Source organism: Microcaecilia unicolor, chromosome 8 (assembly GCF_901765095.1).
Source record: "Microcaecilia unicolor chromosome 8, aMicUni1.1, whole genome shotgun sequence".
Taxonomy (NCBI): domain Eukaryota; kingdom Metazoa; phylum Chordata; class Amphibia; order Gymnophiona; family Siphonopidae; genus Microcaecilia; species Microcaecilia unicolor.
In genome coordinates this window covers 207428313-207454298 of record NC_044038.1, presented here as the reverse complement: position 1 = coordinate 207454298, position 25986 = coordinate 207428313, and the positions used below count along the sequence as shown (strand labels likewise).

The window sequence follows — 25986 nt, the reverse complement described above, 5'->3', positions numbered from 1 at the left end:
TTAGCTGGGTAAATTGAATTTCTGAAAATTGTCTCTCTTTTCCAGGGGTAAAAAATATGCACAGATGTTAACAATACAGACACCTTCTCTTTGAGAAAGGATGCAAAGTTCACAGATAAAAATATCCACAAATTTTCCCAACTGTTTCAAAATTGCTTTTTTTAAGTAATATGGGCCCCTTTTACTAAACCATGCTACAATCTGGCCTTAACGTGTGACTCTCCCACATGCTAAGTCCAGATTCAGTTCAGCCTAATTGCAGGGGGGGGGAGGTTTAATATATATTTTTTCCCGGTCATGCGCTGTTCACATTAGCGCACAATACCGGTAAAAAGGTAATGCGGAAGCACTTACCGCCTCCTCCTATTTAGTGATCTGGCACCTGGGGGTTGTCAAGCCTTGCAGTAGCTTATGTTGATAACTTCCCTCCTAGTGCCCTAATTGTACCCGTCCCATTATGTTTCATGTTCCCCTGAGATTTTCATGATAATACTCAACAATCATGATTAATCCATCATCAGCCACCCCAGAACAATCCTGTAAAAATGCAGAGATGTACATCACACTTTTAGGTATTAAACTGTGTTTTTTTGTACATACTAGTAAAAGAAGCCCGTTTCTGAGCAAATGAAACAGGTTTTCGTCGCCAACACCCCCCCTCCCTCCCTCCCTCCCTGGCCAATCCCTTCGTTGTTCTGCGATTGCTCCGCCCCCGACGTCATGACGTTTGACGCGAGGGCGGGGCCCGGAGCGATTTCCCCCCCCCCCCCGCCTCCCTGCCTCCCTCCCTGCCAACCCTTCATTGTTCTGCCATTGCTCCACCCTCGAGGGCAGGGCCCGAAGCGATTTTGGTGGCTTCACCACCACGAACCTTCGAACCTTTTTGAAGGAAGTCAGGGCTTGGCTTCACTGACGTCAGTGTCCTCAGAACGTTGAGGGTGAGTTTTATTATAGTAGATGTAATGAGGGAAATTTCCAGGTAAATAGGTAATCAATAGAACTCAAACAAAATAAAACATGGAAAAGAAAATAAGATGCTACCTTATTTTCTTTTCCATGTTTTATTCTGTTTGATTTCTATTGATTACCTTTAAAAGTGGACTAACATGGCTACCACACCTCTCTACAGGTAAATAGGCTATTTGAAAATGAACCACCCTCCTTGCAGGTAAAATACATGCTGTGATGGTTCTTTGAATTGTCTGGCTATTGGGATCTTTTGTTTTGCGTTGGCTGCAGCTCTCCTCAGAAGGTGCCACCCTAGGCAACCGCCTAGTTTGTCTAATGGTCATGTTGGTCCTGCGGTCATTAAATCAGAAACATGAACGTGTTCTACTCCCAGAAGGCACTGGGAAAACAAGAAATACCTGAAAAGCTGTTTTCTTTTTGGGAGGCTCTTCTCTCTTTTCCTCATGTTCTTCCTCTTCGTCGTCTTCGCTGTCAGTGTCAAAAAGAGAATAGTTCCCACTACGGATCACTGCAGAGGAGAAGAGAAAGAAGACATCAGTTACACACACCAGTCTGAATTCCCCGAAACCCTTTAACTGAGGTCAATCACTAAAACTCCTGTAGCATGTCAGGACCCCAATCTACCAGCAGATCCAAACTCCGCAAGAGCAGCAGAGGAAGCATCTTTAGAGAAGGCTGTTTCCATGTATTTCACCTGTAAGTACACACACATACACACACACACACATATATACAGTGGTGGAAATAAGTATTTGATCCCTTGCTGATTTTGTAAGTTTGCCCACTGACAAAGACATGAGCAGCCCATAATTGAAGGGTAGGTTATTGGTAACAGTGAGAGATAGCACATCACAAATTAAATCCGGAAAATCACATTGTGGAAAGTATATGAATTTATTTGCATTCTGCAGAGGGAAATAAGTATTTAATCCCTCTGGCAAACAAGACCTAATACTTGGTGGCAAAACCCTTGTTGGCAAGCACAGCGGTCAGACGTCTTCTGTAGTTGATGATGAGGTTTGCACACATGTCAGGAGGAATTTTGGTCCACTCCTCTTTGCAGATCATCTCTAAATCATTAAGAGTTCTGGGCTGTCGCTTGGCAACTCGCAGCTTCAGCTCCCTCCATAAGTTTTCAATGGGATTAAGGTCTGGTGACTGGCTAGGCCACTCCATGACCCTAATGTGCTTCTTCCTGAGCCACTCCTTTGTTGCCTTGGCTATATGTTTTGGGTCATTGTCGTGCTGGAAGACCCAGCCACGACCCATTTTTAAGGCCCTGGCAGAGGGAAGGAGGTTGTCACTCAGAATTGTACGGTACATGGCCCCATCCATTCTCCCATTGATGCGGTGAAGTAGTCCTGTGCCCTTAGCAGAGAAACACCCCCAAAACATAACATTTCCACCTCCATGCTTGACAGTGGGGACGGTGTTCTTTGGGTCATAGGCAGCATTTCTCTTCCTCCAAACACGGCGAGTTGAGTTCATGCCAAAGAGCTCAATTTTTGTCTCATCTGACCACAGCACCTTCTCCCAATCACTCTCGGCATCATCCAGGTGTTCACTGGCAAACTTCAGACGGGCCGTCACATGTGCCTTCCGGAGCAGGGGGACCTTGCGGGCACTGCAGGATTGCAATCCGTTATGTCGTAATGTGTTACCAATGGTTTTCGTGGTGACAGTGGTCCCAGCTGCCTTGAGATCATTGACAAGTTCCCCCCTTGTAGTTGTAGGCTGATTTCTAACCTTCCTCATGATCAAGGATACCCCACGAGGTGAGATTTTGCGTGGAGCCCCAGATCTTTGTCAATTGACAGTCATTTTGTACTTCTTCCATTTTCTTACTATGGCACCAACAGTTGTCTCCTTCTCGCCCAGCGTCTTACTGATGGTTTTGTAGCCCATTCCAGCCTTGTGCAGGTGTATGATCTTGTCCCTGACATCCTTAGACAGCTCCTTGCTCTTGGCCATTTTGTAGAGGTTAGAGTCTGACTGATTCACTGAGTCTGTGGACAGGTGTCTTTCATACAGGTGACCATTGCCGACAGCTGTCTGTCATGCAGGTAACGAGTTGATTTGGAGCATCTACCTGGTCTGTAGGGGCCAGATCTCTTACTGGTTGGTGGGGGATCAAATACTTATTTCCCTCTGCAGAATGCAAATAAATTCATATACTTTCCACAATGTGATTTTCCGGATTTAATTTGTGATGTGCTATCTCTCACTGTTACCAATAACCTACCCTTCAATTATGGGCTGCTCATGTCTTTGTCAGTGGGCAAACTTACAAAATCAGCAAGGGATCAAATACTTATTTCCACCACTGTATATATATATATATATTTACTAGTAAAAAAGGCCTGTTTCTGCCTCTGATGAAACGGGCACTAGCGGCCACGGGAGTCCCTTCCCCTCCCCTTACGCTAGTCTCCCTGGTTGTCTAGAGGTACCTGTTCGGTCGGGGCAGGAAAGAAAGAGCCCCCTCTTTCCTGCCCATAGCGGTGCTGCTAGCTGCCTTGCTGCATCGTGTGGGAGTCCGGCTCTCGGCGTTTCAAAATGGCCGCCAAGAGTTGAAGTCTCGCGAGGCAGCTTCAACTCTTGGTGGCCATTTTGAATCGCTGAGAGCCGGATTCAGACACGATGCAGCTGGGCAGCTAGCAGCAGCGCTCCGGGCAGGAAAGCGGGGGTTCCTTCATTCCTGCCCGAGCGAACAGGTACCGCTAGACCACCAGGGATAGTGGCGTAAGGGGAGGGGAGGTGACAGGGGGGAGGGAAGGTGATGAGGGGAAGAGTGTGCTACCGGGGGCGGGGCAGTACCTTGAAAGGGGCGGGGCGATGGGGCAAAAGGGGCCGGGGTGATGGGCACGTCGGCGGCGGCTGGGATTTCTTGGAAGGGGAGGAGTAGGGACACTGCTCCCCGTGCATTCATTTGCCTTGTTTTCTTGTTCCGCCCTCGACGTCATCACGTGTGATGCGAGGGTGGGGCATGAAGACATGGTGAGTGTTGTGGCTTCACCACCATGAACTTACGAACTGGTGTGTGAGTGCCTGCAGTGACATCAGTGTCCTCAGAACGTTGAGGGTGCGTTTTATTATAGTAGATATATATATGGTTAGCAAATGGTTTTGACAATTTAACCAAATAGGCATGAAAACATCAGAAAACAAGATGAGCCCCCACACCTCAAGCTGTACCTAATCGTTTTGGTGGGAGGAGGGGCTCCATAAGATAATACATGAAAAAGCTATTATGTATGTTCTGCCATCTTATGTTCACAGTAACACTTTATATGAAAGATTTTGGCTACACTGTGTCAACTTTTGAAAACAAATGGCAGTGCTAAACTCAGTCTAAACAAGATGTCCAAGATTAATTAGAAATGACGTGATATGATCTTGTTTTAAATTTTATATGGAGGAAAAGCCTCAAATCAAAAGAGAACACTCCGTGGTTGATCATTCAACATAGAAGGAGGTCCCTTTAATCATCACTTGGGCTGAAGTCGGGCCGTGGAAGGTGTTTAACGACTGAAGGATTGAGAGATAAGTGTACCCTGATAGAGCCGTTAAGATTTGAATAGGTTCTTATCAGTTCAACTCTTCATTAGGAGGTTTTTGCCCGTGATGATTAAAGGGACCTCCTTCTATGTTGAATGATCAACCACGGAGTGTTCTCTTTTGATTTGAGGCTTTTCCTCCATATAAAATTTAAAACTAGATCATATCACATCATTTCTAATTAATCTTGGACATCTTGTTTAGAGTGTATTTTTGAATTTAGTATAGTCCAAGAGCTCTAGTACTATATTTAGTGCTAAACAGCACAAATTATCTCCCCCCCCCCCCCCCCACCATCCACACACAGTGAAGGAATATGCTTACTACTGCACTTTAAATATTTGTAACACATGAACTGAGTATGGTGCAGTGTCACAGGCATTCTGAGGATATTGTCCCTTTAAGACCCTTAGTCCAACTGGATGTGAATGTTTGCATGCTGCCCTTCTGAGTAAAGTAATCACTATCCATCACTATCAATTATCCTGGTTAAGATGCTTCTCTATATTCTATCTTATTATCGTCTCAAGAGCTTGGTTTCTAGTTTACCTGAATCTTACTAAAAGATCAGGTGAATACTTGCATATTTCTGCAATAAATGCAGTAAACGATTTTGCTTACGTAATGCTAGTTTGGCTTGCTATTGTTCTATTGAGAACATGTAAACTCATGCTTCAGATTTCATAGTACAAGTTAATGTAAATTATGTTTCCATTGTGGTTCAGTTTTCACTAGTTTGTCCCCAAATATGTTGCATGCAAGGAGCTTACTGGTTGTGTGGTTCACCCAAGGCTGCCACCATTTCTTCTTGCCGTCGCCTTCCTGTTTGTCAGCATCGCCATCTGCAATACAAAGGTAAGGTTGCTGCCATATGTGGAAGAGAAAACATTTGGACAGAAATCAGAGTACTCACAAGAGATTTTACTTTAAAGCTGGGTAGAAGATGGCCTTTCCCTCCCATGGAAATACTTAATTCATAGGAAATGCAGTTCTCCACAGTATCCACAAGATGACACCATTGTACCACCAATGATATTTTGCAACACAAGAAAAAAGGGGGCACTTGGTTATTTGCTAGTTCATTTAACAGTTAAAAGAACCAAATAATTTAGATTCAGGGGGGGGGGGGGGGGGGCTGGGGTTCTGCTCTGGGGTTTATTGTATTCTAAGGCAATGACAGACTTCAAAGTTCCTGTAAGTTCCACCTACTTTTCCATTCTTGCTGCTATAAAGCCATACACAAAGTGCCTTGGTTGTGCTGAACATCTGGCAAGCATGAGAGCAATACACAGAGAATTACACAAATACAGGAACAGCTGAAAGGGAGGCTTAGGAAATGAGGTTTTTAAGAACATGTGGGTGCATGCCTTTTATTCCCAAAACTGTATGAACGTGAATCAACTATATATGGTAAAATAAATAAAGGAAATGATCTAGGTGTGAGAGCAACACAGACTGGGCTGTCACAAGAGGCAGACAAGCTGACTGCTCTAGTGTCCTGGTGTTAGGACAGCATTATGCTTCCCTTCTGAGTAAGTCTGTGAGTTGGCATAGCATGCTGGCAGAAAGGCAGAGGACACCAAAAGAAACCTTTGACCTGGATGATGTGACAGGAGACAGAGCTCAGAAACTGAACCTGGTCAATTTATATTTAGAAGAATGCAGTTCATAAATTCAGGGCCGCCGAGAGACTAAGCCGTGCCCGGGGTAAGGCCGCCCTGCCTCCGCCCCCCGCCGCTGCCGCCCCCCACAGCTGCCCTCGCCGCTGCAGTCTGCTGTCTCACCTGCCTGCCTCCACAGCTCCGGGCCCCCTGCATTCAAGGCGGCAGTCGCAGATTGCCTCTCTTCTGGCCTTCCCTCCCTGTGTCCCGCCCTCTTCTGATGTAACTTCCGGTTTCCGCGAGGGCGGGACACAGGGAGGGAAGGCCCGAAGGGAGGCGATGTGTGACTCCCACTTTGAATGCAGGGGGCCCGGAGCCGAGGAGGCAGGCAGGTGAGACCGGGAACTGCAGCGCCGGCGGCCTGACCCCAATGCCGGGCCCCCCTTGGAGGTCCGGGCCCGGGGAATTTTGTCCCCCTGCCCCCCCCCCTCTCGGCGGCCCTGCATAAATTGCACCTTCCAAGCACCAGTCAACACAGAGCAAAGATGCACACCCCCAGCTACCCACATGCCTTGATTTGGCTGAGAGTTGCTCACTCATTTTCAAAAGAGAAAAACATCTCAAAAGCAGCACAAAGCACCAGATGGATGTTTTTCTCACCAAAACATACAAAATCTCGATTTTCAAAAAGACAGAATTGGGACTTTTGTTCATCGAGTTCATCCAACTAGCAAGGGTGAGTGTTGGAGCTGTGTTTTGGGCAGGCTTACAATCTGGATGTTGTTCTGTGATACCTGGAGTAGAAAAAAAGGTCCTGGGCAGAAAAGAAGCACGTTTTTATCTAGACGTGCTTCAGTCACGACTAGATCAGAAAAAGGTGCCCTAGCAGACCAGCTGACCACTGGAAAGATGAAGGCATGACCCCCTCTTAATCCCCCCATGATCGTTAACCCCCTCCCACCCCCTTAAAGATGTGACAATGACAGTAGATACCAGGCTCTATGTTAGGTCCAGATATTATGGCAACTCCTAAGAAAGCAGCAAGGAACTAGCCTAGCGGTCAGTGCAGTGGACAGTGAACAATGGGGCCCAGGTTAATTTCCCACTATAAAACTTTCATTTCAATACAAATATGTGAACCCTCCTGGAACATAGAAATCTTGTACCTGAGGGCCATTGTAATGATGGACCTTTATGCAGCGGCGTACCAAGGGCAGGGCGGTGGGGGCGGTCCACCCCGGGTGCACACTGCTAGGGGGGTGCAGAGAGCAGCAGCGCGCCTGTTGGCTCTGCTGGTTCCCTGCTCCCTCAGCCCTGGAACAGGTTACTTCCTGTTCCAGGGCAGAGGGAGCAGGGAGCCAACAAAGCGCGGCTGCTCCCAGCAGCCAAAAATGTACCTGGGAGGGGGGGTGGATGTGCCGGGGGGGGGGGGGTTGCGCATCGGCGATCCGCCCCGGGTGGCAGCCGACCTAGGATCGTCACTGCCTTTATGTACAGTAGGTTTTCTCTGTTCCTGGAGGACTCACCATACAATATGAAGGGGGTTCGGTGGGATCTGTACTTGAGTCCCTTCACGTGAAGTCCACTGCACTGACCATAAGGCATTGCTGGGATGTCTGTGTGGCCAGTTCGCTAGGAATGCTGCCAGACAGAGGTCCCTATGGCTTGTTTATCTACATTTTTCCCTGAGACTTTTTTTTTCTTTCACAAATGATGTGTTCAGCCTGAAAACAGAAACGTAGACATTTTTCTGGTTTGATTATGGCTGTGTGCTAGACATTAGATTGACATTTTTTGGCAAAATGTCTCAGTTTGGATTTAAACTAAACCAGAAAATAGGGTAGAACCCTCAGCCAATACAAACAAAATATACAGGGCTTTTTTTGAGGGGGTGCTCGGGGGTACTGAGTACCGGCACCTTTTCCACTGTCTGCTAAACTTGACCCATGATTCTCGTATTTTAATTAGAGGAGTGTGGTAGCCGTGTTAGTCCACTCTTAAGGTTATCAATAGAAATCAAACAAAATAAAACATGGAAAAGAAAATAAGATGATACCTTTTTACATTTCAGTGTAAAAAAATGTAATGAAGGATGCTATATTGGAGAAACAGGCCAGATGCTTAAGACAAGATTCAATTTACATAGACATCATATAAACAATGCTGGTGCCAGCAGGGTTCCCACACCTGTTGGGCAACATTTTACAAGACCAGGACACTGCACCAGTGACTTCACAGTGAGAATCCTCAAAGGTAACTTTAAAACCATACAAGAACGTAAGACCTTTGAAGTCAGAATGATTGAATATTTTAACACCCAACAGAAAGGACTTAACAAGGACCTGGGGTTCCTAGCCCATTATAAACCATAAAGCTGTATGTCTCTGTTGATCACACCACCCCTCACCTATCCACACCCATCCTGTTAGAATATCAATGATATGCTTTGATGTCCCCATGCATACCTCCTACCCACCCCCATCCTCCCACCCTGTCAGACTGTCATAGCAATGCTTGAATGTTCTCACTTATATACACTGTCAGCTAGCACATTTGCGTATTTCCGATCTGACGAAGAAGGGCAACCTTCGAAAGCTAATCAAGAAATGTATTAAGTTATGTCCAATAAAAAAGGTATCATCTTATTTTCTTTTCGTATTTTAATGAAATAGCTCAGGTTCTACATACAAATTCTGCCTTGTCATAGATTCTATGACTGGTTGCAGGGGTCTTGGCTATTGTAGGGTGGGTCCCTCAATGATCACTCCACCCCTGAAGGGTGGCCTGGCATTTGAGTACCGGCACCATTTTTGCTAGACAAAATGCACTGAATATATATAAAAAAGATTATAGAGAGTTCTCTTAGGGTCTGACTTTTTTAAACCAGTTGTTCCTACAGGAGGAAAAAGCCTCGCGAAGCTCAAAGTTGCAATGAGCAGCATGAGCTGGGCTGTTTCATCATCAGCTGAAAAATTGGCATAAAAAAAAACAGTATTCATGCAGGGCCATATCCAGGCAACAGAACTGATTATCAGGAGATAGTTTTGGTCGAGCTGGGCAGTGGAATTTATGTGGGCCGGCCGATATTCAGTCGAGGCCTACATATGAGTTATGTGGCCCGGCTGAATATCAGGCCAGTAACCACATATTTTCGTGTAGTACCGCAAGCTGCTGTGAGAGGTTGCCATAGCCATTTTGAAATGTTGCCACAAGGGGCATGAGTGAGGGGGTTGTGCTCCTGCCCCCAACAACCACCGCTGGACTAGGTAGGCTCAGGGAGGGCCTACCTGGATGGCCAGGTGGCATTCTGGGGGGGCTTCTTATTAACAAGGGCTAGGGGATGGGGCACTGTCAGGGGGCTCCAGGTTTGTTTGTTTTTTAAGTTATCCTGGTGCTGGCAATATTCAATGCTGGCACCTGCATACCTAAGCGGCCTTATTTAGGACTCCCTTTGAGCTGTCCTAAATTAGGCTGCTTAGCTATGTATGTGGGTGTCGGCATTGAGTATTGCCAGCACCCGTATAATCCCGGGTTCCTCTCCAGTGCTTCCCCTAGCACTGCCACTGAGTCTGTGGGCAATATTCAGTGGCACTCCCTGGTTAAATGCCATTGAATATTTCCACTTAGGCAGTGGGAAGTGATTTAAGTGGGCAGGAGAGGATCCTGCCTGTTTAGATTGCTTTAAATATCTGCTCCACAGCACGTAATTCAAAAGGGCATGGCTATGAGAGGCGTATGGGTGGAGAGGGGCTTACCCAGAAGTTAGGCACAATGTTATAAAATAATGTCATATCCATACCTAAGTTGGATGAGTGATTTTCAGTCTCCACTGCATATTATGGAACATAGCTGAAAAAGCTGAGGAAACTGATAAGCTAAGTATTACCTCTTGAATAAGTTTGATGTATACGGAATAGAATGAATTGTGATTAAGAAGAAGTTTGGAAATGCTTATGAAGGCAGCTAATGGATTAAAATTACATATAAAAAAGATTAAATATATAAAAAATGTGGATGGGATTAATGAGGATTATGGTATCACCTCTATAAATATGCTTGGCTCATGAAGAAATATATCAGCCAATTAGGATGTGGATATGTTGATCTGATGATCCTATTATGACTGTCTGATCATATAGACCTGTGTATATTAAAGATAAACTAGGAGAGAAGTTGAGCGTACATAGAAAGAGTAAGTTGGACACTGGCATTACACCAGGTTTCAGCAGCTGTAAATCCACTGCCCAACACTAGTTGCAAAGATCTTTGCAAAGCTAGTATTCTGCAAAAGTTGAGTGCCCTTTGCAGGATACTTGCCTTGCAAAGATCTTTTCAACGCCTAACTTTGGGCATCGTTTACTGAATCCAGCCCATTGTGTCTTTTGCATAAACTATAAACCATCGTAAAGCAATCAAGATACATTTGAGTGCAGGGGCGGACTGACCATTTGGGCAACTGGGTAGTGCCTGAGGACCCAGAGGCTCTGCCCGGATGCCCGCCGCACACTACAGCCCTCCCCGGCCCTAACTTTAAAGGTGCACCGCTGGTGATCTAGTGGCCTCTGCGGGGGGGGGGGGGGGGGGGGGGGGAGGAGCACTGCCCTAATTTAAAAATGGCGGCCGAGACTCCCTGTGAGACTGTCAAGACCCGTGGACTACCGTAGGAAGTTTCGTCTGCCATTTTGAAAACATGGTGGTGCCGGCAGGTAGGGGAATAATGACAGCACAGCAGGCAGGAAAGAACATGCTCCCCCCCCCCCCCCACAGAGACCACTACTAGGGCCCTTCAGGTAGGACCGGAGCAGCGGAGACATCATCTGCAGTGGTAGGGGGAGGTAGCAGCACAGAGGTAATGGGGGTGTCGGGCAGCGGCTGGGCAGGGGACCCAGACCACCCTCAGAACCCGGGGGCCCAGACCACCAGTGGCGTAGGAAGGGCGGGGCAGTGTGGGCGGTCCGCCCCTGGTGCACGCTGCTGGAGGGTGCAGAGAGCAGCCGCGCGCCTGTCGGCTCCGCTGGTTACCTGCTCCCTCTGCCCTGGAACAGGTTACTTCCTGTTCCGGGGCAGAGGGAGCAGGGAGCCAGCAGAGCCGACAGGCGCGCGGCTGCTCTCTGCACCCTCCAGCAGCCAAGAATGCACCTGGGTGGGGCTTGATGCGCTGGGGAGGGGGGTGTTATTGCGCTGGGGGGGTGTTGTGCTGCACCCTGGGGGGGGGGTGTGCAGCAGCAATCCGCCCCAGGTGGCAATCGACCTAGGATCGCCACTGCAGACCACTGTCAGTCTGCCCCTGTTTGTGTGAAGGATGCTGTATAAAGCAGTGTCAAAAAGTGCACTGGGACAGTTTAGCAGGATGCTGATTTCACCTGTATCTGGCAGCTCCAGGCCCGTCTCAGACCTCTGGGGGCTTCTCTTGTCTCCTTCTGGGTCCCCTTTGCTCTGCTTTTGAAGCTCAGTTGCCTTTTGTTTGGATTTAATTAATTCCATTCTGTGGACATAAACCAAAAGTCCAAAATGTTTTTTTTTATTTTTTGCACTGCCTGACTCAGCTGCGTCCTGCAAACTGAAGGTAACCTCATTCCTCATTTCTAGGCAGTGGCACTGACTATAACCCTGCATCTCTCTCCACTAGGGATGTTCATTCTTTTTACACATTTATTTTGTTACTCAAAATCCTCTGTATTACTTCATGTATATTTTCTTCTACATTTCCACTATTCATGATGTATTGTAAGCCACATTGAGCCTGCAAAGAGGTGGGAAAATGTGGGATACAAATGCAAAAAATAAATAAATTAATTAATCAATTAATTAAACATTTTGAGGTCTTTTACCAAGGTGCACTAACGAATTTAGTGCGTGCTAATAATGAGTGCATACTAAATACCATGCAACCCATAGGAATATTTTTATTTTATTTTATTTATTTAATACATTTATACCCCACATTTTCCCACTAGTCGCAGGCTCAATGTGGCTTACACAATACCGTAGGGCAGACTACAGCTCAGTAAAATACAGTTAAACAATGTAAATTAAAGTAGTGATCGTATAGGTTTCGTATAAAACAACAAAGAAAATAAGAGATAATAAAAGATCAATAAGGTCCAAAAATTTTGCTGTGACAAAAAAAGCAGTAACTTAAGTTGAGTCTGGAGGATAAGCCTTCTGGAATAAGGATGTCTTCAGTAATTTCCTGAAATTTAGATGGTTCTGAGTTGATTTTAAGAATTTGGGCAATGCATTCCATAGCTGTGTGCCAATGAAGGAGAAGCTGGATGCATAGGTAGATTTGTAATTTAGGCCAAAGCAATCTGGGTAATGTAAGTTTTTAAATAGGATTGGGAAGAACTGGAACTGTTTCTAGGTGGTAAATCTATTAAATGTAACATGTATCCTGGAACGTCTGCGTAAACAATCCTATGAACCAAGGTGCAAACCTTAAAGGCAATACATTCCTTGACAGGGAGCCAGTGTAATTTTTCACGAAGGGGCCTGGCAGATTCAAATTTTGATTTACCAAAGGTAAGTCTTGCTGCTGTGTTCTGGAATATAATGGGCTGCATAGCATTTAGTGCATGCTAAATCTGTTATCAAGACTTAGTGCAGCTAAACTGATTTAACAAATGTTAACTCACTAATTTGTACATGCTAAAATTTTTAAATACAAAACATTTTTTTTAATTAAAATGAAAGTGAAGAATTAACCAAAAAGCATTTGAAATTTGGGGGAAATGGTCGAACAAACTGAAAACAAACCAATGTTGCTTTGTAAGCATTCATATTACCCCCAGAGATGAAGGGGGTGAAGATTATTTTACAGTGAATCACTTTGCTGCCTCAAAGCTCAGTTCTAGACCTGGCCTTACATCTCTGTTACTGAACTGATTCAGACCTGAAACAGAAGGTTCTAGATGGGACCATGTTTTGCTATATTTAAGCGTGAAAGAACTAATACAGTGCTGTTCCGTAATATTAAATTAACAAATTCATGTGACTGGTAGCACCAATTGCAAAAACTGATAGGATAAGTGAAATATTTCATATGCAAGCCACTGGAACACTAAGGAGCTTGGAGCATCTGTTCACAGAGGTCTGGTTGTGTCCGTTCATTTGATCAGGAAACGTACTGCTTCTTCATGGCCAGCGATGACTTCTTCTCTTCTTCCAGTCTAACGGCCACAAGTTTTTTCACTTTCTCTTCCAGTAGCTCAGCTCCTCTGTATTTCAGAATAAAACAATGTAAGAAAATGGCCCAGTCATTTTATTTCATGAGGAGACTGCTGCTTGTTGTATTCAGTCATCAAGTTATAAACAGAGCCAGTCCTTAAAAACCTCAGATGAAGACAAATAATACTATCACATCTCTCCCTTGAAGTTACTAGAACCCTCCAGGCTCAGGTGAGGGATGACATCACATCTTCCCTATGAAGCTACAAAACACCTATGTTTCAGGAGAAGGATAATATCATGCCTCTCCAACATAGAAACAAAGACTTCTAAAGCTCGAGTAAAGAATATCCAACTGCCTAACAGCATGAGAAAGACCAGGGCCAGTCTTAGGCAGGGGCAACAGGGGTGGTCGCACAGGGCCTCGCACTCCTAGGGGCCCCACATTTCTGGCATGTCTGTCCTTCTGTCTCGGAATACCTCCCTGCTCCGTACCTTAATGTGCATCCACATTTCAGTAGAAAGTATCAGGCAGCGACAGCGATTTTCATATCCTGTCAGCTACTGAGCCCACAGCATCCTCGCTGCTGCGTCCTGCCCCCTTTTGATGTCACTTCCTGCTCCTCAAGTACGGGATGCAACAGCGAGGAGGCTCTGGGTTCGGCAGCTGACAGGATATGAAAATTGCTGTCGTTGTCTGCCACTCTCTACCGAAACGTGGTCGATGCATATCAAGGTATGGAGCGAGGTGGGGATCCGAGAACCCTAAACCGCCTTTTATACTGATAAATTATGGCTTGTGGTGGCAGATGTAGGTGGGGAGGGCAGGCGCAGGTGGGGGGAGGGGACCCACTGAACTGGTCTGCACAGGGCCCCGCAATTGCTAAGACCAGCCCTGAGAAGGACTACAAGTTCAGAAGAAGATCATACCTCCCCAATAAGGTCACAAGAAGCCCAACACTGTTGGACAAATTCCATCATCATTCTCAAGAGCATGGTCCTCGTCAGTAAAACTATCGATCTCTATAATTTAACAAAATCTTGGGGAAGGTTTTGAATATTTTTCCCAGAGAAGAGATTGTCCTTCTTCTGCCCTCCAGGGGCATATCTACCATTGAGCAAGCCTGGCAAAAATGCCCAGAGCCACCCAATGGTAGAGGCCTCCTGAAGCTGCATGCACCTGATCCCCTACCCCCCTGCACCTAAGTCTGGCATCCAGGGCCGCCAAGAGGTGGGAGCAGGGGGGGGGGGAAGATTCCCTGGGCCCAGCCTCTAAGGAGGACTCGATGCTAGTGCTAGCAGACTCTTTTTTGTAAAAATCGAGGCCCCCATGTATCTTTTAAAACAGAAGTTCTTTGCCGGCAGTGCTCACAAGCAGCCAGCAACTGATGCACATTGCTTGGCACCCCGACATAATAGCCCTGACAAAAAAGCCCTGAAAAAACAGCCTGGTAACAAAATAGCCCTTGACAAATCAGCCTGTAACAAAATAGTCCTTGACAAAATGGCCCCTCCCACAAAATAACCCTTGACAAAATAGCCCCTTGACAAAATAGCCCCTAGACAAAATAGCCCCCTAGAAAAAATGCAGTGCCATATTCTGGGCAACCTGATCAGGCCCTTTTGTCAGGGGGCTAATTTGTCAAGGGCTATATTGTGGGCAGGCCATTTTGACAGTGGCTGTTTTGTCAGGGGCTATTATGTTGGAAGCTTTTTTGTTTAGGCTATTTTGTCAGGGCCATTTTGTTGGGGCTGTTTTGATCAGGTACCACATTGCTCATGCCAGTCACACAGCCTTTGATGCAATTTTCTGTTTCCACATAGGCGGGAACACTCCAGAAGGAAGGCTGTGGGGCCAGCAAGAACAGTGTGTATCAGTTGCTGGCTGCTTGTACTTGCTGTAGGCAAAGAACTGCTGTTTTAAAAGGTACAGGGGCCTCAATTTTTACAAAAATGAGGGCAGAGTGGCAGCAGGGCCCTTGTTTGCTCCAGGTCTGGCTTTATCTCTCAGCGGTCCTGCAAGCATAGCTCCAGGGCCCCCTCCCTCGCCAGGCCTCCATACGCTGCAGCAGGGATCATGGGAGAGACAGCCTGAAAGCCACCACACTGGCCGCTGGAGCCTTTCCTCTGCCACATCCCGCACACAGAAAATTGAATGAAAGAGGCAGGACACAGGAGAGGAAAGGTCCTGCTGGTCAGCGCAGCAGCTTTCAGGCTGTCTCTGCCATGGTCCCAGCTGCATTGTGTGGAGACCTGGTGGAAGGGAGGGCTGGAGCGATGCTGGACCTGGGTGTAGAGTGGGAGGGGGGACACAGAGATGCCAAACTGGCTGGGAGGGAGGCAGTGGGAGAGGTGCTAGACTTGAGGCAGGGCAGAGGGAAGAAAGAAAGAGAGAGAAATCTGGAGCAAAGGGAGGGGAAGAGAGGGAGCAGATGCTGGACTGGAGAGATGGAGGGTAGAGATAAGAGTCAGAAAGAGATTGAACCAGAAGAGAGAGGGGGACAGATAATGGGCCAACAGAGGGAGAGAGGGGTCAGGGGTGGAGTATAGGTGGAAGGGAAGAGAGAAGCTGGACATGAGAAGGGACAGGGATACAGAAGAAATACTGGTTGTGGAGGGAACACAGAGGGATAATATTGGACACAAGAAGAGGGAAAGGGACTCAGGTTAGAGATGCTGAACATGGAGCGAAGATAGGAACAAGGATACAGAGGGCAGGCGCTGAACAGGACAGATAGGGACACACAAAAAAGATGAATGCTAGACATACAGGAGAAACATCAAAAGAACAGGAAACATTGGAGAGAGTTAAAAAAAAACAAGAAAAGCAGAAGAGAGCAGGATAACAAAGGTAGAAAAAATTAATTTTTTTTCTGAATGCATTAATTGTAATGTCAGCTTTAGGAAATGTGCATCTTTGTGCCCCATGAGTTTTGCCACTGGCTCAAATTGGTTAAATTCTAGTTGTTTCCTATCAGTCTGTACCTGGAAGCCAGGATTGAGGAGGCCTTCAGATCTGCTACCACATATAGAAAATAATAGCTTGTGATGACCCTTCTCTGGACCAGCAGAAAAGTAAAACAGATGGCATCCCAGACAATTCCTGCTTCATTTTCCGGTAAATCACAGGTATTATCAGAGGGGGTAGCTGAATAGGAGAAGCATAGCAAGTTAAACATTCATCTTTCCTGACTTTTTATCCTATATGCAAACAAATGATTTAATCTGCAGTGACTGGTAGTAAGCCAGAAGGGGTTTGGGAAAATATTTGTGAACCACTGGGTGAAAAGGTACCAAAAGTGGGGTATGTGACTTATTTATACTAATGATATTATAATCCTGCAAGATTTCAGTGACAGGTATGGACCAGGGCCGTACCCAGACCTCGGCGGGAGGGGGGGCCAGATCCCGAGGTGGGGGGCACTGTTTAGCTGCCTACCCCCACCGCCGACCCCCCCACCACCACTTTGGACCCCCCCCCCCACTGCTACAACCGCAAACACCCCCCCCCGCCACCACAACCACAACAGCAACCCCCCCCCCCCCCCCGCCACCCGCCCACCCTCCCGCCCCGCTGCCGCATCAGGTACCTTATTTGCTGGTGGGGGTCCCCAATCCCCACCAGCCGAAGAGTCTTCTTCAGCGCCAGTCGACTCTGGTGCCTTCGCTGTGTGTTGATCTGTTTCGAACTCCTGACGTCCTGCACCGTGCACGTCCTGTATGTAGCCCCATGCAGGACGTAAGGCGTCAGAAACAGATGATCACACAACGAAGCGCCGGAGTCGACCGGCGCTAAAGAAGACTCTTCGGCTGGCGGGGTTTGGGGACCCCTGCCAGCAAACAAGGTACCTGATGCGGCGGCGGGGCAGGCGGCAGCGGCGGGAGGGGGGGGTCAAATGTAGAGGGGGCTAGGGCGTAATCTCTGGGGGCCCATGCCCCCGTGGCCCCACGTAGCTACGCCCCTGGTATGGACTAATTACATCTTTAAAAAATGAGAAATGTTTATCCTGTACCCCACTTTCGCTACCTGCAGTGTTTAGGCTTAGAACATGAAAAGTATGAAACTTGTGAAAAAGAAATTGCATGGACTCATTCTACTGATCCTATAGTACACAAAACTTTCAAAAATGAACGTTGCCCCTCCAAATCTTTATAGCTTTTATCTGTTATTTGTAAAACCCCACTTTAGGTACTTTTTCACTAAGCGGGTCACATTTTGGTTCATTTTTTGGTGAACTTTGGAATTTTTTTTTAGATATTCTTTATTTTGTTTCAAAAATTCATAATTCAAAATTTTATTATGCACATAAAATTAAAGTTGTGCGTGTTCATCAACTTTATGGGACCCGATTCTGAGATTTTATGCACATAAAGACAACTTCATGTGCATTCTTTTTGCATATGAAATTAATAGACCAAATGTACATTAATAAGTGTGTATCTGTAGATTGGATAGCCCTCAGATCTGTATTCAACTGAACCAAAATATCACGTGTGACCTTATTAGGCTAATAAATATCCTTCAGCTGCTGTTTCCTGTGCTTTTTACAAGCAAAAGCTATGTCCATTTGTTCTAACATACAGATGCTATGCAGGTTACCGTGCAATCAATACAGAATAAAATCTGACTTTCCATAATTAGGAAAAAGATGAACATTTGTAATGGGATGGATTAGAGGAAAAACCTATCCAGACCTGGAAATTTCTTTATTAGGTGGGATTTATCATTTCTGACAGTCATCCAACCTATCTTAATAGGGAAGAGGAACTCCAAATAGCACAGGATGCTGCGTCTCGTGTGCTCTTTGGTTCTCCAAAACATTGTCACATTACTCCAGTTTTGCAGAAACTGCACTGGCTTCTTATTAAACAAAGAATAATTTTTTAAAAATTTTACTTTTAGTTTTTAAAGTTTTAAATGGTTTGGTTTCTCCTTTGTTTGGGTCCACTTTGTGTATTCATCAACCTGTGAGAACCCTGAGATTATCTGATACTAGCTTGTTAGAAATTCCGTCTTTTAGAGTAATTAGAGTACATGAGTATTGTTTCTGAGCTTTCAAAGTGATTGGTCCTAAGCTTTGGAATGATTTGCCATTGAGCTTGCGAGCAATGAAAAATGTTGATCTGTTCAAAAAGGAATTAAAAACCTTGGGCTACTTTTACTAAGGCGCGCTCACATTTTTTGCGTGCGCTAAAATTGTGGGCACGCTAGACCTTAGAGACGCCCATAGGAATGCATTGGCATCTCTAACGTTTAGCACACATCAACAAGCAATCGATACTGGAATAGTACAATGTTATGTTGAGGTTATAAAGACTATCACTTAACTAGATTTTGAAGATTGTATATTATTTTATTTTATTTTTGTCAAGGTTGTTCTTATTATAACTATTGTGAATTTATTTTTGCAAACCGCTGAACACGTTTGGATTGTGCGGTCTATAAATATTTTAAATAAATAAATGACAAAATATATCAGTTCACATTAGTGCTATGCTCCTGCTCCTCCAGCCACTAGGGGCACTGTAATAATATCTGAGTTCTCTCTCTGTTACAGTGATGCTGTTTTCTTGATGATGGTAAAACAGAGATGAACTAACCATTAAGATGTTTGAGTAGATAATTCAGTAAACCATGTTTTTATTATAGTGTGTTTGAGTAATGAAGTGAAGCCGCTGGTGAAAGGAATGGGAAAGATGAATAATATAAAAGCTTTCACTGATCTTTAAACATCAAAGACCATTTGGTGTGGTTTAATTCAGAAGGGAGATGGCGGAGAGAGATTGCCAGTAGTTGTGTTTCACTTAGCAGAAGCAAGAGAAAAGTTCAAGGTCCTGGCTTGGGAAATATGATTATTGCATGCTGTCAATAATGCATTCTGGAGGGGAAGGTGCTCTGCAGTGACACACACAAAAATGTAAGTCCTCTTTAAGGCTCATTGTACGTGCAGGACGTCAGACTCACAGAAACAGAACGCCGGAAGAAGAGGACCGTGGCTGGTGGGGGTTGGGGTCCCCCGCCAGCAAAAGTAGGTGACTGCAGCAGCGGCGGGGGAGGGTTAGCGGCGGGAGGGGGGTCAAGAGGGTTGTTGGCAGGGGGGGTCAAAGTTGGTGGTGGTGGCGGCAGCGGGGGGGTGTCAAAATGGTGGGGGGGGGTCAGCGGCGCTGGGGGGGGGGCTAAAATGTGCTCCCTCACCTTGGGCTCTGGACCCCCCTCCCGCCGAAGTCTGGCTACGCCCCTGATGTCAGTTGACTCATATGAAACCATTTGTGCAAACAGCACCTAAGATTTTCTACAATTTACCCTTAATCGTTTGAAATTCAGCTTACACACATAAACCTTTTACACGACCTCTCCCTCTCACAGAACAACCCCATTTCAAGCAGGTACATTTTTCCATGGAAGACATTAGGCATCTATATTTAGGCAGCTGACAATCCGCATTCAGCATCTAGGCTTGAGTTGTGTGCATCACTACTTTTTTCATGTTCTCAAGTGCTAACTGAGCTTTTGAAAATGAACTCCTTTCTCTTTTATTCTGCTGCTTCTCCTAGTTGGAAGAATGACTTTCTTGAAAGAGGGTTCGCAGCTCCCTCCTCCTACTGCCTACAACTGTCCATCACAGGTCATGCTACTTACTCAACTTGTAGCCCTTGATGGTACAGAACATGCTGAAGGTCTGGATTAACCAGCAGTTATTTTTTAGCAGTCTGTCCAGATAAGCACAAGCTCCAATCTGCAAGAAAAGCAACAGAACAAGGTTCAGTGCTCACAGGCCTCACACCCTGAGAAGATCCATTGATCCTACCACGAAGAATCATGTCTGAAGAACGTCCAGAAAATTCAGGTGTCATATCCTGTCTAGCTGGTTAAAAAAAATATGAGAACTCACAGTCTTGTTTCTCCAAGAGCAAAAAACACCGCCTATAACTCTGCACTACAAACATTTATAAGCAACCCAAAACACAAAATGATGCCACATCAGACTCAGACGTAGGTCTGCATTGTTGCATGCAATTAAGAATTCAGTTACTCTCCATTCAGATATTCTTTTATTCCTGAAAAACAAGAGGGTGTGAAAAACTACCAAAAGAGGATATTTTTGGAAACTGGCTCCCCCGATGTTCAGCCAGCGTCAGGCTGCATGGTGACTGCATAACGTTGGTGCTCAGACCGGATATTCAATGCCAGCCAACTGGCATTGAATATCCGGTTTCACTTTTGACCGTGGCAACTTAACTGGTTAAGCTGATATTCAGCCCTAACAGGTTAAGTGCTTACCCCTAAATTCCATATATCGTGCCTTAATTTCTGCGCAGAAATCAATTATCAGCACTAATTAGCATTAATTAACACGCACAACTCATTAAGTGTATTCTGTAACGTGATGCACATAAATTCCAAGTCGAACAGTTGAAAATGGGATGTGGTTATGGACGTGGAATGGGCAGATCATAGGCATTTCAAAAATCTATATGCATTATTATGGAATACGCCCACTCTGTGCCTAATTTAGACCCTTGGCATATTCTATATACTGTGCAGAAATTAAGCTGATTCTAGAAAATTTAGGCATAACTGCATAGATTTTTCAGGCCCCAAGAAATAACAAGGCAGATGATCCACAAAATCCAAAGTGGAAACAGCCAAAGCAGATCAGTCAGTAGTGAACATCAATCTTTATTAAGGGTAACAACCCAATCAAATGCCCAACACAGGCCGTGTTTCGTCCAAAAGGGCTGCATCAGGGGCTATAGAGTGATCTTTATCACCAAACATTTAGAATGGTAGAAATCCTAGATACAACCATATACAATTAATAGTCAAATGACTATGGCATCACAACGGATAGAAAAAAACAGCACCATTGCTTGGTCAAGGGTAGGATCACTCTCCAGAGTCTGGCAGCAAATCACCACAGACTACATCATTGTGGCCTGTGTCGGGCGTTTGATTGGGTTGTTACGCTTAATAAAGACTGATGTTCACTACTGACTAATCTGCTTTGGCTGTTTCCACATTAGATTTTTCAGGCGCCATATATAGCCCTTAGCACAGTGGTTCCCAAACATTTTTGGTTCACGGCACCCTTAGAGTCTGAGCAATTTTTTGCAGCAACCCCCCCCCCCCCCCAACAGCCACACAAGTCTCCACCCCCCCTGCCCCGCCACACATCATGTCCAATATTTGTCCCTCTCTCCTCCATGCACCATCTACCCCCTTCCAACCCATGCCCCCTTGTAATCTATTATAACCCATTTTATACCTTGTTCCTGGGAAAAGGATGAAGAAGAGCCTGGAGCTGAGCACAGGAGGGAGGCAACATAATGTTCCGCAGCCCCTGCCTCCCTCCCTGACAGCTGAATAGTGAGGAGCCAGGGTCCCGGGGCGGGAGCAGACCTCCAAACTTCCAGGCCGCCGGCATCGGCAGCGATGTGTAAGCACTGCCTTCAGCCTGCCCTGGAAGCCTTCTTTGTTGAACCATTTCCTACTCCCGCGTAGGTGGGATGCTGTACAAAGAAGGCTTCGGGGGCAGGCCAAAGGCAGCGCTTACATCGCTGCCGGAAGCCTGCAGCGGGTGGGCGGTGGAGAGAGGAAGGTGAATGATACCGCACCAATTGTTGTTCTAGAGCTCGGCATGTGAACTCCCATCTGCCCTGCGGCACCCCCGTGAGCTCGTCACGGCGTACTGGGGTGCCACAGAGCACAGTTTGGGAAACACTGCCTTAGTGGCTTAAGATAGGCCTGCTATTTATGCAGCTTATTTTAACCGCTAAACATAGCTGGTTTGGTGCTGAATATCCACACCTAACAGGCTATGTCGTGTGAAATAGCTGGGTTAGCAGCTAGCCACTAACCGTGAATATTCAGCAGAGATAACCAGTTATCTCCCGCTGAATATCCTTAGCTAGGTACTAAAACACTATTTAACTGGCCAGGAGCCGTTCTTGGCTGGTTAAATAATTTGAATAGCAGCCAGTTGATGGTTACTATTAGAAAGAAAAATCCTAGAATGAGTTATCAGAGAGAAAAATAGTTCCATATTTGGAGGCCCAAGCTCTTAATATACACACATACATACAGACAGGAGGTTCTTCATGGCTATTACAAACGCAGTGTAGGCGATGAGATAATCCCAGAGTCGCAGCATGTGTTTGACTGTCTTTAAGAGGAGGTTTCCACCAAAAAGCATAAAGTAAAAGCAGGCCATGAGGTATCCCATGCACAAGATGTTAATACGCGTCGTTCCAGTGATGAAAATCAGGCAAAGGACGAACCAGAAGTGATAGCTGAACACAACCACTTTAGCCATATCCAGGTAGGACCTACAGGAAACAGAGAGAGAGAAATTAAGATGAGTCCTGTCAAAGCAATTTCCAAGCCACAAGCGCGAGATCACCGACGATTCATACCGGCAGTGGATAAAGTTTGGAACGGGGCTATACTGATTCAGGTCTTCAGGGTTCAAATCTCTGCTTATCTCAATATTATCTCCTGCCAGCATTCTGATGCAGGTTTTGTTCTCATCTTCAAACACCTGCCACTGCAGAGAAGAGACAAGCAGGAGCAGGAAATCATCTGGAAGGAGAGAGGAAAGTTGAACAGCACTCAGCACTCAGGTATCTGAAAGCTCAGGTCTACATTTCTGGATTATCGGCTGAAAATCATTGGACAGTAGAGGTCAGCCTTGTTTCTGGTGTTATACCAGATGGACATAGGTGTAGCTTAATAGCACGGAGTATGACGGGAGGAAACGGGGCTGAAAGAGGGCCGAAAAAGTCAGAGAAACATCATTTTGTCAACAAGAGGTATTGGGGGATTCTATTTACTCACAAAGATTCAATATTCAAAAAATATCATACACTTAGCCAATATCTGAAAGACCACAAAAGAGAATTTTGGGAAGGGAAATGGGAAAATATATTAATATTCTATTAAAAGTATAAGAGTAAGGGAACTTTCATGGAGAAAGCTGACAAGAGGGTAATCAAATTTTAGCCAGATAAGCAAGACTCTCCCACCGAAACAGCTATTTTCAGATGTTGAGACAAACACAGCATCTTAGTTGTCAATACCTCAGTGAATAGGGACCAGTTCTGTGGGTGTTTTGCGCACCCCCAATTTTGGGCAAACTCTTTACCTGGGTAATTTCTATTGGGTTTGGCATCCTAAATCATTTTGAAACATTGGATCCTATGCCTCAATGTCCAGTGATTTATTTAGATTTGCATCTCACATCTTTTTAGAAGTACCTCCCCATCCCAGAGTGCTTAGAATGTAAGTAGTCAATATTCACCTAGCAGCAGTCAGTATTTTTTAAATATTGACTGCTGCTGGCTAGATTAAACCCAGTTATTCACTGCAGGTCCTATACAAGCATTGGCACTGACTATCCAGGTCTTTGGTTATACCTGGAAAATATCCGAGCATGGCCGATATTCCGTGCCATACCTGCGTGGCTAACTGGGCAAACTTAGGACTGCTATTTATGTGGTTCAACATGCCCGGTCAGTTATGCAGGCACCAGCATTGAATATTGCCAGTGCCACCTAACTCTTGGCTCCACCTAGACTCTGCCCTGAATCACCTGGCACTAACCAGTGAGCGCTGCAGCAGTCGGAGCAGATATTTAGTGGCACTGCTCAGTGTGATTTAACTGGGCAGGATATTCTCCTGCTCAGATAAATCATTTTGAATACTGACTCCTAGATTTGTACCTAAGGGAGGGGAGGGCTAAGGGCCCCTTTTACTAAGCTGTAGTAAAAGGAGCCTGCGCTGGCATCGGGGCGTGTATTTGATGCGTGCTGAGGCCCCCTTTTACTGCAGCAGGTAAAAGGCTGTCATTTATTTTTCTAAGAAATGGCCGTGCGGTCATTTCGAGGGGAGCACTTACTACCAGTGACAATCCTAGGTCGGATGCCACCCGGGGCGGATCGCCGATGCGCACCCCCACCCCCGGGTGCAGCACAACACCCCCCCCAGCGCATCAAACACCCCAGGGGCATCAGCCCCCCCCCCTCCGGGTGCATTCTTGGCTGCTGGGAGCAGCAGCGAGGCTCTCAGCTCCGCTGGCTCCCTGCTCCCTCTGCCCCGGAACAGGAAGTAACCTCTTCCAGGGCAGAGGGAGCAGGGAACCAGCGGAGCTGACAGGCATGCGGCTGCTCTCTGCACCCCTCCAGCGGTGTGCACTGGGACCGCCCCCACCGCCCCGCCCTTGCTATGCTGCTGCTTACTGCCACCCATTGAGGTGGTGGTAAGGGCTCCCATGCTAACCCAGCGGTAACCAGGCAGTGCACGGCACTGCCCGATTACTAGGGTTACCATATGGCTCCAGAAAAAGGAGGACGGATTGAGCCAGTCGGGTTTTACTTCCATTGCTTTCCAAGCAATGAAAGTAAAACCCGGCTGGCTCAATTACTTCCATTGAAAGCAATGGAAGTAAAACCCGGCTGGCTCAATCCGTCCTCCTTTTTCTGGAGCCATATGGTAACCCTACCGATTACCACTGGGTAAACACCGGTGCTACAAAAATAAATCATATTTTTGTAGCACCAGAAATGGCGTATGCTGGGGGTGGGAACTACCCAATGCTACAAGGGAGCCACAGTTAGGGTTACCATATGGCTCCAGATAAAGGAGGACGGATTGAGCCAGCTGGGTTTTACTTCCATTGCTTTCAATGGAAAGCAATTGCTTTCAATGGAAGTAATTGAGCCAGCCGGGTTTTACTTCCATTGATTTCAATGGAAAGCAATGGAAGTAAAACCCGGCTGGCTCAATCCATCCTCCTTTTTCTGGAGCCATATGGTAACCCTAGCCACAGTAGCATTTCAACCTGGCTTCCCTGGTTCTAAGTTGCTCTAACCCAGTGGTTCCCAAACCTGGTCCTGGAGGCATTCCAGCCAGTCAGTTTTTCGAGATATCCACAATGAATATTCATGAGAGAGATCTGCATGCACTGCCTCCACTGCATGCAAATCTCTCTCATGAATATTCATTGTGGCTATCCCAAAAACCTGACTGGCTGGGGTGCCTCCAGGATCAAGTTTGGGAACCGCTGCTTCTAACCATTAGGCTAATGCAGAAGGAACGCTGTCATACCTGCTGCTGAATAGTGCAGAGTGTTTCTCTACTTACACATCAGAAAGTTTGGGTCAGGTCTCCTGGCAAAGTCGGGTAGGTACAGCCACTTAATGAGATTGGAATTAATTGCCGCCCTAGAGGTTCTCCAGGGATAATCTGTGTAAGTGATAAAGAAGTTCATTACAAGGTGATTGGGATTGAATGTTTTTTGTTATTTATTTATTTATTTATTGCATTTGTATCCCACATTTTCCCACCTCTTTGCAGGCTCAATGTGGCTTACAATACATCATGAGTAGTGGAAGTACATTAAAAACGGACAAGAATGATCTTGGACAGCATGATAAAGATAAAACATGGTAGTGGTATAACAAGCATATATTGTAAGACAGTTTAGACTCTGTGTGGGGGAGTTATGTGTGTTCACGTTGGCTGATCTTTGTGGTAAGCCTTGTCGAAGAGATGTGTCTTCAGTAGTTTGCGGAAGTTCATTAGCTCGCTGATCGTTTTCAAGTTGCGCGGCAGTGCGTTCCATATCTGTGTGCTTAAGTAGGTAAAGTTTGACGCATGCATTAATTTGTATTTTAGACCTTTGCAGTTAGGGAA

The 25986-nt window shown here is 46.0% G+C and overlaps 1 protein-coding gene across 1 annotated transcript in view; it reads right to left on the bottom strand.

Annotated features, from left to right (window-relative positions):
• The window catches only part of LOC115476883 (piezo-type mechanosensitive ion channel component 2-like), a 157690-nt gene that overhangs the window by 58096 nt on the left and 73608 nt on the right, over positions 1 to 25986 (bottom strand). The window contains exons 21-31 of the mRNA XM_030213456.1: positions 25435 to 25536; positions 22710 to 22875; positions 22379 to 22622; positions 19936 to 20032; positions 16281 to 16443; positions 13256 to 13345; positions 11492 to 11613; positions 9026 to 9093; positions 5737 to 5793; positions 5298 to 5391; positions 1368 to 1477 (exon numbers count right to left, since the gene is read on the bottom strand). Of these exons, the coding sequence (XP_030069316.1) occupies positions 1368 to 1477; positions 5298 to 5391; positions 5737 to 5793; positions 9026 to 9093; positions 11492 to 11613; positions 13256 to 13345; positions 16281 to 16443; positions 19936 to 20032; positions 22379 to 22622; positions 22710 to 22875; positions 25435 to 25536 (1313 nt within the window). The remainder of the gene's footprint in view (positions 1 to 1367; positions 1478 to 5297; positions 5392 to 5736; positions 5794 to 9025; positions 9094 to 11491; positions 11614 to 13255; positions 13346 to 16280; positions 16444 to 19935; positions 20033 to 22378; positions 22623 to 22709; positions 22876 to 25434; positions 25537 to 25986) is intronic.